Source organism: Hirundo rustica, chromosome 3 (assembly GCF_015227805.2).
Source record: "Hirundo rustica isolate bHirRus1 chromosome 3, bHirRus1.pri.v3, whole genome shotgun sequence".
NCBI classification, from domain to species: Eukaryota; Metazoa; Chordata; class Aves; order Passeriformes; family Hirundinidae; genus Hirundo; species Hirundo rustica.
The window spans coordinates 66,982,767-66,997,412 of record NC_053452.1 but is presented as its reverse complement, the minus strand read 5'-3'; the positions used below and the strand labels follow the sequence as shown (position 1 = coordinate 66,997,412).

Below are 14,646 nucleotides of genomic sequence, written 5' to 3'. Positions count from 1 at the left end.
GCATTTACTTTACCATCTGACTGACTAATCTAGCTATTGCCTTACTTTATTATCCACATTTTCCCAGTGTATACACTGGTTAAGATGCTACATGTCTGACCACAGCATCAGTGCTTGACTTAAATAATGATTTAATAATAATGACATAAAGCTGTTGATAAAACTAGAGATGAGTGACATCCTCATCACTTCTGGATATACAGGCTACCTATTTGTAAATATGCATTGCAGTACAGTTTATATTATGTGTTTAAATGCTACCTACACAAAACAGAAACATAGATACCATAGCAGTAAAGGAAAGAGTTAAGAAACTCTGTTTAATATTTCTGTCTTCCAAAACAGGTAGATACTCTTATCATGATGTACAAAACACACTGTCAGTGTGTCCTTGACAATGCAATTAATGGGAACTTTGAAGAGGTAAGGTTGTTTGAACTCACACACTTGGTACATATGCCTGTGGAGGCAAGAAAGCATGATTTATGTCTATGAATCTGGTTCCTATTCCTTTAGATCCAGCATTTCCTATTACATTTTTGGCAAGGAATGCCTGACCACCTTCTTCCTCTGCTTGAAAATCCTATCATCATTGACATTTTCTGTGTCTGTGACTCAATACTGTATAAGGTAAGTTAAGTGTTTAGCTGCTTGAATAATCTCACCCACAGTACAGCTTTCTGCATCTGTAAAAGGATAGAATCACAGGATGCCATGACTGCTTTCTTCTGTAAATCAGCAAGGAAATAATTGAAATCAAGGAACAAAATGGGCACCTGTAAGAGCTGAACTCCAGTCTCAGCTCAGCTGAGCACCTGATGTGTCACCACAGGCAGCACACTAACAGTGAAACCCTGACCTACTTGCTTGAATGTAGCTAAAAGAAATGCTCATGTGCTCACTGACAAGGCTGACTAAGGTAATCCTGGATGAAAACTGAAGCCTTGTTTTCACTGAAAAGATTATTATAATTTCTGCCAGAAAAGAGAGTCTGTGACACACCGGAAAGGTGATTCCACACGCCAGTCTGCTGCTCACAGGTTATGTCAGGCCATGGTTTCATGTTACCAAGCTGGAACAATACTGGGTTAAGAAATTCTTGCTCTTCCTGCCAGCTGCCTTTCATTTCTGTTCCCGTGCTGCTAGATGTACCAGCAAAAGTGCTACACTCTAAACTGGTCTGGATCTAAAAAAAAAATATTAACGTATACTTGTTTTGCGGAGCTTTTGTACCATATGAATTCTTTGATCTAACTCATGGCATGACCACATAAATAGTTGGAACTAAGTGACCCTTAGGAGTATTGCAAGGTCAGGGATAAGTTACAGAGTGCTGGAGGAAGAAAACAAAATAATGCCACCAAAGTTTCCTGAGTTTTTCATTTGGAAAATAAATTAGATGATTATTTAGTAGTTGCAAAGTACTTTAAGTTTCTCTGATAGGACATGCCATAGAAATAGAAAAGTATTCTCATATAAGTGTCTCTCTAACAGATTTCACATAGTGTATTGAAAAGAAGAAATAACTATTGGCTTAATAGTAAACACCAACCAGTCAAAGCAAAAGACTTGAAGTTTTTTTAGCTCTGTAATCTTACTCACTTTTGTAATCTGTCTTTCTTTACTGTACAAAAATATGGGGGGAAATCCAGAAAACAAGAAAATACATATTTCTTAGAAAGATGTAAAGCTGTAAAGTAAGAAGTGTTTTAGTTAGCATAGTAAAGCAAAGATAATTAGCATCAAGAATCAAATTACTGCCCAGGAGATGGGTCATTTACTTGCAGAGGTTATAATGTACCTTGAGTTTATGAGGTTTTTCCAGCTCTAAATGGGTTGTCTCAATAGATTCAATATTAACTTTATTTATGGTGGATTTAATGTGACAGAAGAAGAAATACTAGAGGAGCATTAAATTATAAATTGAATAACATTGAATTTCTCAAAAGTTCATGAATTTGCTGTTGTGCCACTTCTTTGTCTCTTGCTATTTCTTATCTATAATCATGTTAGGTATTCTTGACATCACAGCTGACAGAAGGGAGAAGGAATTGCATTGGATTGTTATCAAACTCTTTACATTAGCAGAGAAAGGAGATTTCTGGAACGTGCTCTAACAATTTTGTCCTCCAAAATAACATTCCCTAGGTGGCATGCCAGATGGCACAGTTTTTTGCCAAAACTGTTCCACACCACACTTAACTACAGAGAACTCTATGGTTAAACTCTGAATGCCTGCAGTTCCATATCCAATTTGGTAGAAAGAAGAATCAACAGCATTCAAGGACTTGGGAGATGCTTGAGCATCTGCTTTACAGGGACTTGGTGATGCTAGAAAAGACAAAGTGTTTATGCATCTCACTTCTACTAATTTCTGTACTCTAAGACGTGGGGGATAGCATCTCTTGTTCAGTTTTGTTCTCATTTTATTGCTGTGAAGATATACAATAAGATTACAATGGGTGCTATCTGAGTATATCAATGTCTCATATATTCCTATAAATATCTGAACAAGAAGTTGAATGACTTATTCTGTGTAAATTTTCTGTACTTATCACTTTGCAATCTAAGTAGACAAGACAGACATGAATGAATGAATGAATGGCCAGTGGAAGTATGATGTCATTTTCTGTTAACTTTTTGAAGGTTCTTACAGATGTACTCATCCCTGCAACAATGCAAGAAATGCCAGAAAGGTAGGTATTTGAAAATAATCATGGTACATTCTAATTTTTAGGCATGTTCCAGATAAATACCAGTAATTCTATATTCTAGAGAAATTTTCTCACAATATTTATGCTCATTTTTAGAACAGTAGCATATGTAGGGCAAAATAGTGTCAACTCTGAGGGAAGATATAGAACAGCCTTAAAATATTAAATGGCATTTTAGTGTTCCAGACACTTAATTTTTCCCAGAGGACGTATGTATCTATATGTAGTCAATGTATAGATCCGTGATTGGTCATTTCCTGTTTCTTTTGGTAATACTTGAGAAGGAATTAAAAGTCTGTTGGCCAAAGATTGAAATGCAGTTATTTAAACTAATTTAAACTAATGCCAGACGATTTTTATTGGTGATTCTCTAAATCACTTTTTGTTTCCCTTATAGTTTTACTGGCAAGATATAAGAAGTTTCGCAAAAAACTGGGAACAGTGGGTTGCTTCCTCTTTGGAAAATCTACCGGAAAGCCTGATAGATAAGAAATTGCCTATTGCACGAAGATTTGTTTCCTCCCTGAAACGACAGACATCATTCCTACACCTAGCACAGGTAAACAGAATAGATGATGCATTCAAAAATGTGTCAGTGTACCTTTCTGGCAAAGAGATACAATGCATTATTTTTTCAAGGTTCACCTTCAGCTGTGGAAGACTTAAATCTTGCTGTTTTAGCCACAAAATTAGAAAGTGACCATAAAGAGATTTGACCGTAACTTGAAATTTTTGTACCAGAAAAGAGAGCAAAGATCATGGTTATAATGAACTGCCATCATAGGAACTATTTTCAATGAAATAATCGAGTGGAATATATGTGTATTTTGTTTAATACCAAATTGGAAAATGCCAGATGATTCTTCTTTTCTAGCAAAGATTTGCTGCCTTGTCCATGTTGTTCTATTTCTATTTGAGTTTAGAGTGAAAAGAAAAAATGGGAGGTAGTTGGAGACTCCAAGGCTATGTTGCCAGGATATAGGTATCTGCAATTAGGAGTCGCCTCTGTGTGATTGTTTTGTAGATTATCCAAAAGGATACAATGCTTTTTGAGGAACTTCCTTCCATGCTAACATATTGGGCTTTGAGGTGGTAGTCCTCGTGAATAACTGTAGGCACACCACAGATTCATCTTGACTTGGTTTTCTCTTTCATTGATACAAAAACCAGCATATGGGTGATCTTGTGAAGATAATCTTATAGGAAGGCACAGTAGAAGAGCATCAGGAGTCTAATGAAAGGGAAATTATCTCATCTGTTCTGTGATAAACCCAGCCATGACAATAAAATTAAACATAATAAGATTCTTCTCTGAGCAGTTTTTTGGGTGATCCCCAGGTGTGGGCCTGTACTAGTTTGACTGGGATAGAGTTAATTTTGTTCATCATAATATGGGTTTATATTTTGGATTTGTACTGTATTTGTACTGATAATTCAGGGCTATTTTAGTTACTGCTGAGCAGTGTTTGCACACAACCAAGGTCTTTTCTGCTTCTTATACCACACTGCCAGCAAGTAAGTTGGAGGTGCACAAAAACTTGGCAGGGGACATAGCTGGGACAGCTGACCCCAGCTGATCAGAGGGATATTCCATACCACAGATCAACAATAAAACTGGGAGGAAGTTTGGCAGGGGACTACAGCTCAGGGACCTGGCTGGGCATTGGTCAGTTGGTGGTCATTTTACCTTGCTTTCTCTTGCAGATTGCTCGGCCAGCTCTTTTTGATCAGCATGTGGTGAATTCCATGGTGTCAGATATTGAAAAAGTTGATTTGAATAGTATTGGTTCTCAGGCCCTCCTTGCAGTGTCAGGGAGCACAGACTCTGATGGGGAAGTCTACAGTGAATGTAAGTCCATGGTGATATGTTTGTACTATGAAAAGTAATTCATTCTTTCATTCCACCAGTCTACTTGGACTGACTGAGACAGTCAGGGCACTCATAGACTCCGCATTCTCTAAGCTAGTTCACCATAAACTTCAGTAGGTTAAGAAAACCAATTGCCCTAGCACATCCTACAAGAACAGAAGCTTGTGCTGGAAAGTCATCCCAGCTTGCTAACTTTAAATGAATGCTGAAAAATTTGAATACATGTCAGTTGCAAACCTCTTTTGAAACTTGATCCTAATTATATGGGGATACTGCACAGATCAGTTCTTGAAAGATTTGTCCAAAATTCCAGTTCATTATGGCTTAATGTAATAGATCTTTGAATTAGTTTACTCTTTTTTTTAAATTAATCATATTTTCTTCTGAAAGTTGAGCTTTAAAAATATATGTAATTTTCTATTTAGTTTAGCAGCTATTTTCATACACAGAATAGAGTGAGGTATAAATTTTGAGGTCGTTAATTTTCATATACAATGTTGAAAAATAGATATAGCCATTTTCTGTATTAAAAAGAGAAGTTTGTCATAGGAGTCATATTGATCCGGGTTTCAAGAGCTGAAAGCAATAGCAATGTGTTATCCTGTAACTGTTATTACTTTGATTATGGAAGTTAGTTCTCTTTAATGATTCATAATCCTATTTACGTTTTCATTTGAATTGCCCCTTTCCTACTTTTTGTGTAGTTTTTTTAAATTTTATTTTTTGTCTTCTTTCACGTTTATCAAAAAAGAAAAGAAATGACTGGTCACTCAGACACTTTTTTGAAAATGGGAGTTGAGGAAATTAACTTTATATCCTATTGTGAGAAACTTGTAAAATATGAAGGAAACATAAGACACTGCAAATCTGCCACAGTACAGAGAAAGCTTTACTAGTAAATGTAGTATTAGAAAGGTTTTCAAGATTGAATCCACAAAGGAATGGAAAATAAAACTCTTGTTTTGCTGTTATTTTCTTATAAAACTTCATTGTCTTAAACCTGTGTCATTGTAATGCTTAAGTAATTAAAATACATGTGTGTGATGGATGTATGTGTGCTTGCTTTGCTGGGAAATTACTTACTTCTTCACTGCTCTAATTCTTTGATTTTCCTTTCCATGCTACAATATTGTCATGTGGCTGGTGAGTGGCTTTTTCTCATGTTCAGAGTAGAGTGCTATGATATGTTCTCCTTTTTACATGGTAGATGACTCTATTACAGTGTTCCAAGAACTGAAGGACCTTCTAAAGAAGAATGCCACTGTGGAATCATTTATTGAATGGTTGGATACTGTGGTTGAGCAAAGGGTTATCAAGGTACCTTTCAAATGTTCTGCCTGACTCCAGACCAATCCTACTCTGCTTACTCCTTATGCAGTCCCACTGATTTTCCATGAGAAATTTTCATCTCTGCTCCTATTCTCTTACTGTGACAGGAAAGTTTGTCATTTGGTGTCAAAGATTCCAGTGATATTAGTTCAGGTTAGTCATGCTGAGTGGTCTTATGTTTGTGACAAACAAAGTATTGTAGCTAAACACTAAAGTCAGCACTTTCACAAACTATACATGACAGAAACCCTCCCACCTTATGTGTGCCTGCAGAATCACAGGGGGATTGCTCTGAGTAAGGTGAGCAGAAGTTGTTTCTTAGAGAAGCAATTCTCTCTTCCATGGCATTTGGGTGGTACTGTGTGTGGTATAAGTTACTGCAGCAGGTGGATTCAGAAGTAGCTAGCCTCCTGAAGGATTTCTACATTTCAGGATGGAAGATACAGTTTTGTAGCTTTGTAAGGTGCTTAACACAGTAATTGATGGGATTCCCCTACCCACCTCCAATTACCAAGCTGCATTTTCATCACAAGTATTTTGTATGCATGTAGTTATATAGGGATTAATAAACTACAGTTCAGAACAAAAGAAAGGATTTTTACTTATAGCTAAGTAAAACATATTTACCCAGTTTGTGACTCTTACTACTGTAGAATAAGATCTTACATATTGTTGGATAATAGGTCAGGACATCAAGTATGGTCTGCTGGTCTTCTCACCAGACTTTTTTTTAATCTGAAAATGCTTATCTTATTCATCATTTTAGGTAGGATCTTGATATAAATAGATGCAAAAGGATGAGACGGTACAGTTATCATCAACTGGCTGGCGGAAGAGGAAAACCATAGGCATGCCCTTTTTCCTTTCCTCATCTACTTTCCCAAATTTCAATAAAGGCAGTGATAATTTCTTTCTTTTTAAAGTACTCTGAGTTTCCTAACAATTGCTGACATGTGAGCAGCACAGTGAGGAGCTTTGGATGACTCGGGGCAGCAGAGCCAAAGCAAGTCCTCACATATACAGAAATCTTCCTAGGCAAAGAAAAATCACATTGAAGCTGAGTAATCTCAATTTCTTTTAGACCAAATGATTATGGTCTAAATTTCATTCCACAATTTGAGAAGACAATTCCTGATAAGCAAGTCAGGCAAATAAGGTGAAGCAATTTTCCATTCAGCATCTACTATGTGATGCCATATTTTTAAAGCTAACAGATGTGTTTCCTAGCCTTGTTTTCCTAAACTTAAGGGAAGAAGTACTAACAAGTTCTGATATGAAGCTAGGTCAACTTGAGCAGAAGCTAATCATTTACAGAACATGTAATCCTTCCACTGCTGTCTGCCTTCTGTTCATGCTAAAATGTGGTTACTGTCAAATTCATACAACAGCTTATTTCTGCTTACTGTTTGAAAAAGTGACAGGGCATATGTTACCACACGAACAAATCATTACCAGAGCAAAGTGACTATGAAATGAGCAATTTTAAAAGCATCACTTTGATCATCATGATAGTAACATACCATGCTGAAATTCTGACCAGTATTATACAGATTAAATTAAAACACAAAGACTAAATTCTATTCCCTGTTTTTCTGGAATAACAGTGTCAGAGGGTGGGGACCTTCCTTCCTTCCGTCCTTCCTTCTTCCTTCCTTCCTTCCTTCCTTCCTTCCTTCCTTCCTTCCTTCCTTCCTTCCTTCCTTCCTTCCTTCCTTCCTTCCTTCCTTCCTTCCTTCCTTCCTTCCTTCCTTCCTTCCTTCCTTCCTCTGTATAGTTATAGAACAGCTTGGCTCCTTTAATACTAGAATATAGAGTAATTTTTGTACCATCAGGGCCCAAGCAGTAAGCAGTTTGCTTCATCTGACATTGACAGACAACATTCTATGATTGCACTGGAAATAGTGAAGGCTGCTCTGTTTTACCAAGTTAGGTTACACAGCAGGGAGATAGTTTGAATCAGGCAGCTTGATTCACTCTGCCACGTTAGCCTGAGTCAAGGACTCCTTGAACTCTCAGGGTTATTCAGTTCTTCTCTCCTGTTGGCAGAAAGCAAATGAGTATACTTAACAGTATTTTACTCTTCTCTTTCAGGCAAGCAAGCAAAATGGGAGGTCCTTAAAGAAGAGAGCTCAGGACTTCCTTCTGAAATGGAGCTTTTTTGGTGCTCGAGTGATGCATAACCTAACTCTAAACAATGCATCAAGTTTTGGTACCTGAATTTTATAAAAAGACTCATATTTTGTACATATATGTTAAGCACTTCCCAGCTTTCTACCATGTCCTGTGCTGAGGAACCCTTCCTAATCTAAAAATTCTCTGATCATAGCCACAAATATTGTGTGATATATTTTTCAAACTAATATTTCACAGTAAATGCTAGCAATATTTTGCTGGTGACCTGTGTTACAAGTTTGGTTTTAAAAGGTATTTTTCTTTTGAATTGTTGTTTTGATACTGCTTTGACATTTAAGTGCTAGAAGATTTGTTCTGATGTGGCAGTGACTGCATTTCTCAGTATAAGAGGCAAATTATTTAAATTTGTTTTATCTGTGGATCAGTTTTGTAAAGAAATGCTGTTGTATATAAGTAGTTGTGCATAGTATGTTTTAATAAAAGGAAAAGGAATTTGGCAATCACCACACACTTAATTCTGGAATCAGCAGATGATTAATTTAATAGTGTTTGTGGCTTTTAAAAATTAAGGCTCACACATGCATCTTTAGGAATGTTTCCACTTTTGAGAACACTCAGAAAGAATGTTATGTAAGAGAGAAGATGGCAGAACAAGTGAAACAAACTCTAGTATGTAATTTCGTATGTATAGCCATAGGTATATTGTTATCTAAAATTCAGAGGGTATTTGAATTGACTGTAGGGACACATACATTTTTTAATGTGATATATCCTTGAAATATGGTCAAAGACTTTACGAGTTATTGTCTGGTTATTTAGCACAAGGCAAACAGAAATAGCGCAGAGGCATTCTAGCAGACTTCAGCCTTATCTAATTCCACTGTGTGCTCTCTTCAGGTATAAAGCATGTCTCACTTTCATCAGTATTTTACTTTGATGTAATTAGTGGTCAAATAGCCTACAGGACAGTAAACAATTGAGCTAGGTGGGCCAGTGCAAAGAGAGATTAGAGCTAGAAGTTAGGCACTATTCCTTGTTGGTCTTGCCAGGTCATTTAAAGTCCACAATTATTTGTTTGTTTCACTGGCTTCTTGTGGAGTGGTGAGAGATGGTCACAAAGATAACTCAGCTACTCTCTCTCTCCTCCAAAAGGTTCTTTTCATTTGATCCGCATGTTGCTAGATGAGTACATCCTGCTTGCCATGGAGACACAGTTCAACAATGACAAAGAACAAGAACTCCAGAATCTACTGGACAAATACATGAAGAATTTAGGTAACTAGAGTTTGGTTCTTTTGTATGTAGTCCGGTATGGTTCAAAATTGTTGTATTTGTTTGAGCAGAAGCAAGTTTACTGGTGTTCTCCTGAAGGTGTGGTTATGTGCAACATTGTCAAATTCACCTGAAAAGTTTGTGACCATTCGCTCAACAATTCATTCCCACCTTCTTGCCACAGTTCACTTCAGAACATTTTGTTGGAATGTCAATACTAAGGATCACTGAAATTACCTTGGATGCAGCAAAGATTTGTAGGAACATCTGAAGGGCCATGAGCTGAAGTATGAAAAGAGGTATAAGTAGCAGAAACGGCAGGAATTCCTAATCCAATTTTTCCCCAAAGCTTAAATATGTAATTACAACCTGAACTAGGAGTCTATTAAATGTTACCAAAGTGCAAATATCCCTTCAACGTTGGAACGCAAGTTTGAAGCTCTGTTTACCATGTGGCTGAAGTATTACAATATGGAAGATAAATAAAATAATTTGAAAACGGTATCCTTAACATTTTCCATCTACCAGGTTTCTTCAAAGTTAGACAGTTTGAAATTGTATGTTCCAGCTCCTTTGCTGTAAAAAGAATGAAGATTGATTAGGATCAAGTTCTGGTCCAAGTTAATCCTTAAAAATCCAGTGAAACTTCAGAAACTTGCAGAATTATTTATTAGCATTAGCACTGGCAGTCAGTCCTTAACTTTTGGGTTGTTGTTACTCTAAATCTGAACTTTGCTGCAGGAAATGTGCAGTAGATGCTGCAATTCTTTCAATTCAGCCTCCAGGAGAAAAACTTGGATTGTGTGACTGTTTCCTTATCCTCATGTGTTTAGGTGAAGTACTTGAAACCATAAAGTAAAATTACATCTGACTTCATCAATAGTCTGCAAAAAGCTGATGAGCTCTTGAGTATAGCAGATGCTTGTCTCTAGATATCAATATGAAAAGAGAGTTCGAGCATTCTAAAGTTGCCATTGTTAATTCTTTAGAGTGAAATGTCAATCCTGATTCACTCTTAATGCACTTTACTTGACTTCATTGTTGTCATTTACTTCAAGGGAATGAATCTGATTCATACCTTCACTATGATGGCTTCAGTAAAAAGCTGATACTGTGTGATGTAGATCTGTGGTCAGGGAAGATGAAACAAAAAGGATATATGTGCAGTAAGGATACATAACAGCCAACAAGTGTTTTCATTTACCCTTCCAGATGCGAGCAAAGCCACCTTCACTGCATCACCAAGCTCTTGCTTCCTAGCAAATCGCAACAAAGCTGCTCCTCTGCCCAGTGACACTTCAGTCAAAAATGAGTGCCCAGGAGAGCAAACCTACTTATCAGCTGGCCAGCCCAGCAGTGCACCTTCTGATCTGAACCCCTTCACCACAGGAGATGGAGAGAGTATGCAGCTGACAGGTCTGTATCAACTCTTCCAGCTTCTTCCCCAATTTGCCTGTTAGTCTTTCAGTTTGTGGTAACATGCTGCTATACGAGGAGCGATGGCCACATGCGTTTATGAAGACTTCTAGTAAACATTTCACAAGCTCACCTTCCGCGGTGATTTACAGAAGTCAGCAATTGTAATTACCCTGCCAGTAATAGTTCCTCTTGGAAAAATGGTAAAACTATTTCAGAACTCTTGGCCAGGTGAGGTTCCTGTGAGGAGAGAATGAACAGTAAACCTGTAGCACATAAGGACTGTAAATTCTTAGAAATTGGAAATTCCCACTGAATATGGGACCTCAAAGCTGGGAAATGAAAGGGGGAAGCTTTATAGCCTGAAACCATGAAATGAAAGCTGTGCATTACCAGCCAATGCATATCTTTTGTAAGGGTTTCAAATGGTAATCTGCACTTCATTTGACGGTTTGTGTCCTAACAGCAGTACACTAATCACAGTTAGTGTTTATTTATTCCAGATCAAATGGAGCTGTCTGAAAGCACTGGTCACCTCATGACTCCACCCATTTCACCAGCCATGGTCAGCCGAGGAAGTGTTATCAACCAGGGGCCGATGGCTGTGAGACCTCCCAGTGTAGGTCCCATGTTATCGACACATTCACAGTGCTCTTCCTACTCAGAACCGCTTTATCAGACTTTGTCACAGACTAATCAGAATTACTATGGAAGCAATTCAAATTACCAGGCTATGTTCAGGACACAGGCCCATTCCACTTCGGGAGTTTACGACCACAGAGCAGAGCCCAGCCGATTCAATGCCTTGAGTGAACAGCAGTTCTCCAGAGACTACTTCAGCAACAGTTGTGCCGTGTCTCCCTACAATGCCAGGTCCCCTTCCAGCTATGGTCCCTCCAGCATGTCTCAGGACACACACAGTATGCAGTTTCTGAATACCGGGAGTTTCAATTTCTTGAACAGCTCAGTGTCTACATGTCCAGGAGCAGCTTATCCTGCTAATGCTTCCAATGGTATTAATGCATATTTTCTTCTTCCTTTTGTTTCTCTTTCATTGCTGGAGTAAAATGCCCTTTCTCTGCAGAAGATGTATTTCAGCTTTTATTTATGCATTCCTGTTTTCCACTTCTCCGATAACATACAGAGGTTGTAAAGTGGCTTAATAAGCTACTTAAGGGTTTATTTTCCTCTGGTGAATCCTCAGTTGACCTCAAATGCATCTGCTGCCCTATGTTAATCTTCCTTTGGTATCATCACCATATCTTTCACAGAGGAAGCAAAACCAGACTGACCTTGTGGTATAACAATCTCTTGAAAAGCCCCCAAAACACTTGCTATGAAGCAGAGCAGTTGTAAGATAGCTTACCTCCAGGATCAGCATAATGGACCATTCTAGTCACAGGGTGAAAAGAAGTATAAAAATACGCATTAGCAGTCGTTTGGGACTTTGTCTCTCTCATACTTTAAATGTAATATTACTCCTTCAGAAGTATAGTCAGCAAAACACCTCCCTCTTCTGGAGGGCAGACAGACTGGAAATGTTACTTTTATATGGATTTGTCTATGCAGTGAATACCCTGCATATTACCCTCCAGATTTTCTTTCCTTGGTTGTAAGCTTCAGAAGGAAGCACTGAACTGTGGACAGGACTCCTCATGGTGTCTCTTAAGGCTACCAATTGCAGGCTATGTTTGATTCTGTACTTAGAAGGAATGAGCAATTTTCTGTACTGAAGGCATGACAGAACCCGTACCATCTTTTTGTTTCCTTGTTACCACTTCTTGTTTGGGTCAGTCCTTCTATATGCTGCTTATTGTCCTAGTCTGTGTGTGTACATAAATAATCTTACTATGGAGGGCTTCATCCAGTTACAAGTACTGTTCTTCCAAGGTTATCACAGGCTCATACACTACACAGGAGTTTCATTCTTTTTTTTTTTTTCTTTTCTTTCTTTCTTTCTTTCAATTAGGATATTATGGAAACAGCATAAATTATTCAGATTCTCACAGACTTGGAACAATGGTGGACCAACATGTTTCTGTAATCAGTAGTGTCAGCAGCATCCGGTCACTGCCATCCTACAGTGATATACATGATCCACTGAATATCTTGGATGACGGCAGAAGAAAACAAGCAGGCTCATACTACACAGAGTCCTCACCTTCAATTGTCTGCCGGACCCCTATGGGTAAGTACAGCCAACAACTGAGGAGCAGTTATGAACTTTTTAGCATCCTAACAAGTGATGAGTATTAAATTGTAGCTCGTATGCACAATACGTGAAATGTAACATAGAGATTAAACAGCTTGGTGCTTAGGATGTATCATAAGATGTGTTTTCCTTAAGAAATTTGCTTCCATAAAGACGTCTGTGATCCATTGTCCATGAGGAGTGGGATGGTTGGACTGAGTTGCATAAAAATATGTATTAAGAAGCACTTTCTAATTGTTAAATAAACTAATAATAGACTAAGCTTTTCTAGGGTCTCTTGGAGATCCTCACTGTCAAAAAGATCAAATTAATCCTGGGTCAGGGGTGTCTCAGTATACTTCCTGTGCTCTGGTCCCCCATCTTATGCTTCAACAACTGTGTGTATTAGGCAAAGCTCCCACTAACAGTGAATTTTAGGCAGAAATACTCAATCCCAAAGGGTTTGTTTTGATATATGCCTTGAACAAATAGCAACTGAGTTTGGTCTCACATTCCAAAAAGGGTTGCATGGAAGATACAAACTAGGGCACTTTATTTCTACGCAAGATTACATCTTCCTACTGCTTACCTTTTAGTCTTGCATAGAAGATCAGACACTTCTGTCCTTCAGATGATGTGCTTGCTAGATAGGAGTTTCCATCAAATGAAACTGGATTGTGATTTCTGTTAAATTCAGTAAATTGAAAACTTGCAGTGATGGTAACCTTTTTTCCCCACAGCTTCAAATTTGCAAACCGCATCTTCTTCACAGTGTATGTATGGAGCATCTAGTCAGTTCCCTTCCCAGGAAAATCTGGAGGTCCATGCCCCACCAAGCAGAGATATGGTGCCATCTTTACCACCAATCAACACTGTCTTCATGGGAGCAGCTGCTGGAGGAACCTAACTGGGAGAGACATGTCTGTGCCCTAAGCTTACTTTCCAACCCCAGACATTAAGGCTATGATGATAATCCCCTTCCAAGTTGGTGGAAGATAAAAGTATTACATATAGGTGTTAAAGGAGATATTTTAGCATTGTTATCAGCCCTCCACACACAAAAAATAGCTGTATTTTGAATCTCTCAGGATTGTTTTCACCATTACAGCTTTTCAGTCAGAAATTCTGGGTAAGCAGAAAGAGCCAGTGATTCTTGCACGCAAGAATAAGTTGTAAAGAAATTATTACACCTATTCCTAATTTATTAAAAATGCTATTTTAGCCTTTCACTTATATCTTGTTTTTTATATATATATAATGTTTATTTAATGCCATGTTGCTCATTATTTATTAGGACCACAGAGTAACTGTTTACTTTCTCATATTTGACAGATTGTCAAATGTATGTATCCTACCTCCTATGGAAATGTTTACAAGGTCAATTTTTACTGTTTTAAATGAAACTAAGCCAAACTCTTAAGTTTTTTACTGTTGTGCTCTGGAAATTCAGTTTCAAATGTTTAGTGCCTACTTGTGTAAGTGAAAGTCCTCAGGAAATAAATAAAGCATATTATGGAGATTTTATTTCTCTTCCTCTTCAAATAAAACCAACAGAACATGCAAATATCATAAGCTAACTAACTGCAGTAGCCGGCTACTATGGCCAGATAACTAAAGGAAATGAAATAATGCCTCTAAATGTCATGGGATTTCAGAATTATGTGTGATATGAGCCCAAATTTGCTTCTGATGGAAATCCATAAAAATACGTTCATCAGTTT

At 37.8% G+C, this 14,646-nt stretch overlaps 1 protein-coding gene across 1 annotated transcript in view; it reads left to right on the top strand.

Moving 5' to 3' along the window:
- RFX6 (regulatory factor X6) overlaps positions 1 to 13,832 on the top strand; it is a 32,630-nt gene extending 18,798 nt beyond the window's left edge. Inside the window, 12 exon segments of the mRNA XM_040058144.1 lie at positions 334 to 423; positions 517 to 630; positions 2,647 to 2,700; positions 3,112 to 3,273; positions 4,419 to 4,563; positions 5,792 to 5,901; positions 8,005 to 8,122; positions 9,199 to 9,321; positions 10,531 to 10,734; positions 11,238 to 11,747; positions 12,704 to 12,922; positions 13,666 to 13,832. Of these exon segments, the coding sequence (XP_039914078.1) occupies positions 334 to 423; positions 517 to 630; positions 2,647 to 2,700; positions 3,112 to 3,273; positions 4,419 to 4,563; positions 5,792 to 5,901; positions 8,005 to 8,122; positions 9,199 to 9,321; positions 10,531 to 10,734; positions 11,238 to 11,747; positions 12,704 to 12,922; positions 13,666 to 13,832 (2,016 nt within the window).
- Positions 13,833 to 14,646: the final 814 nt, after the last annotated feature.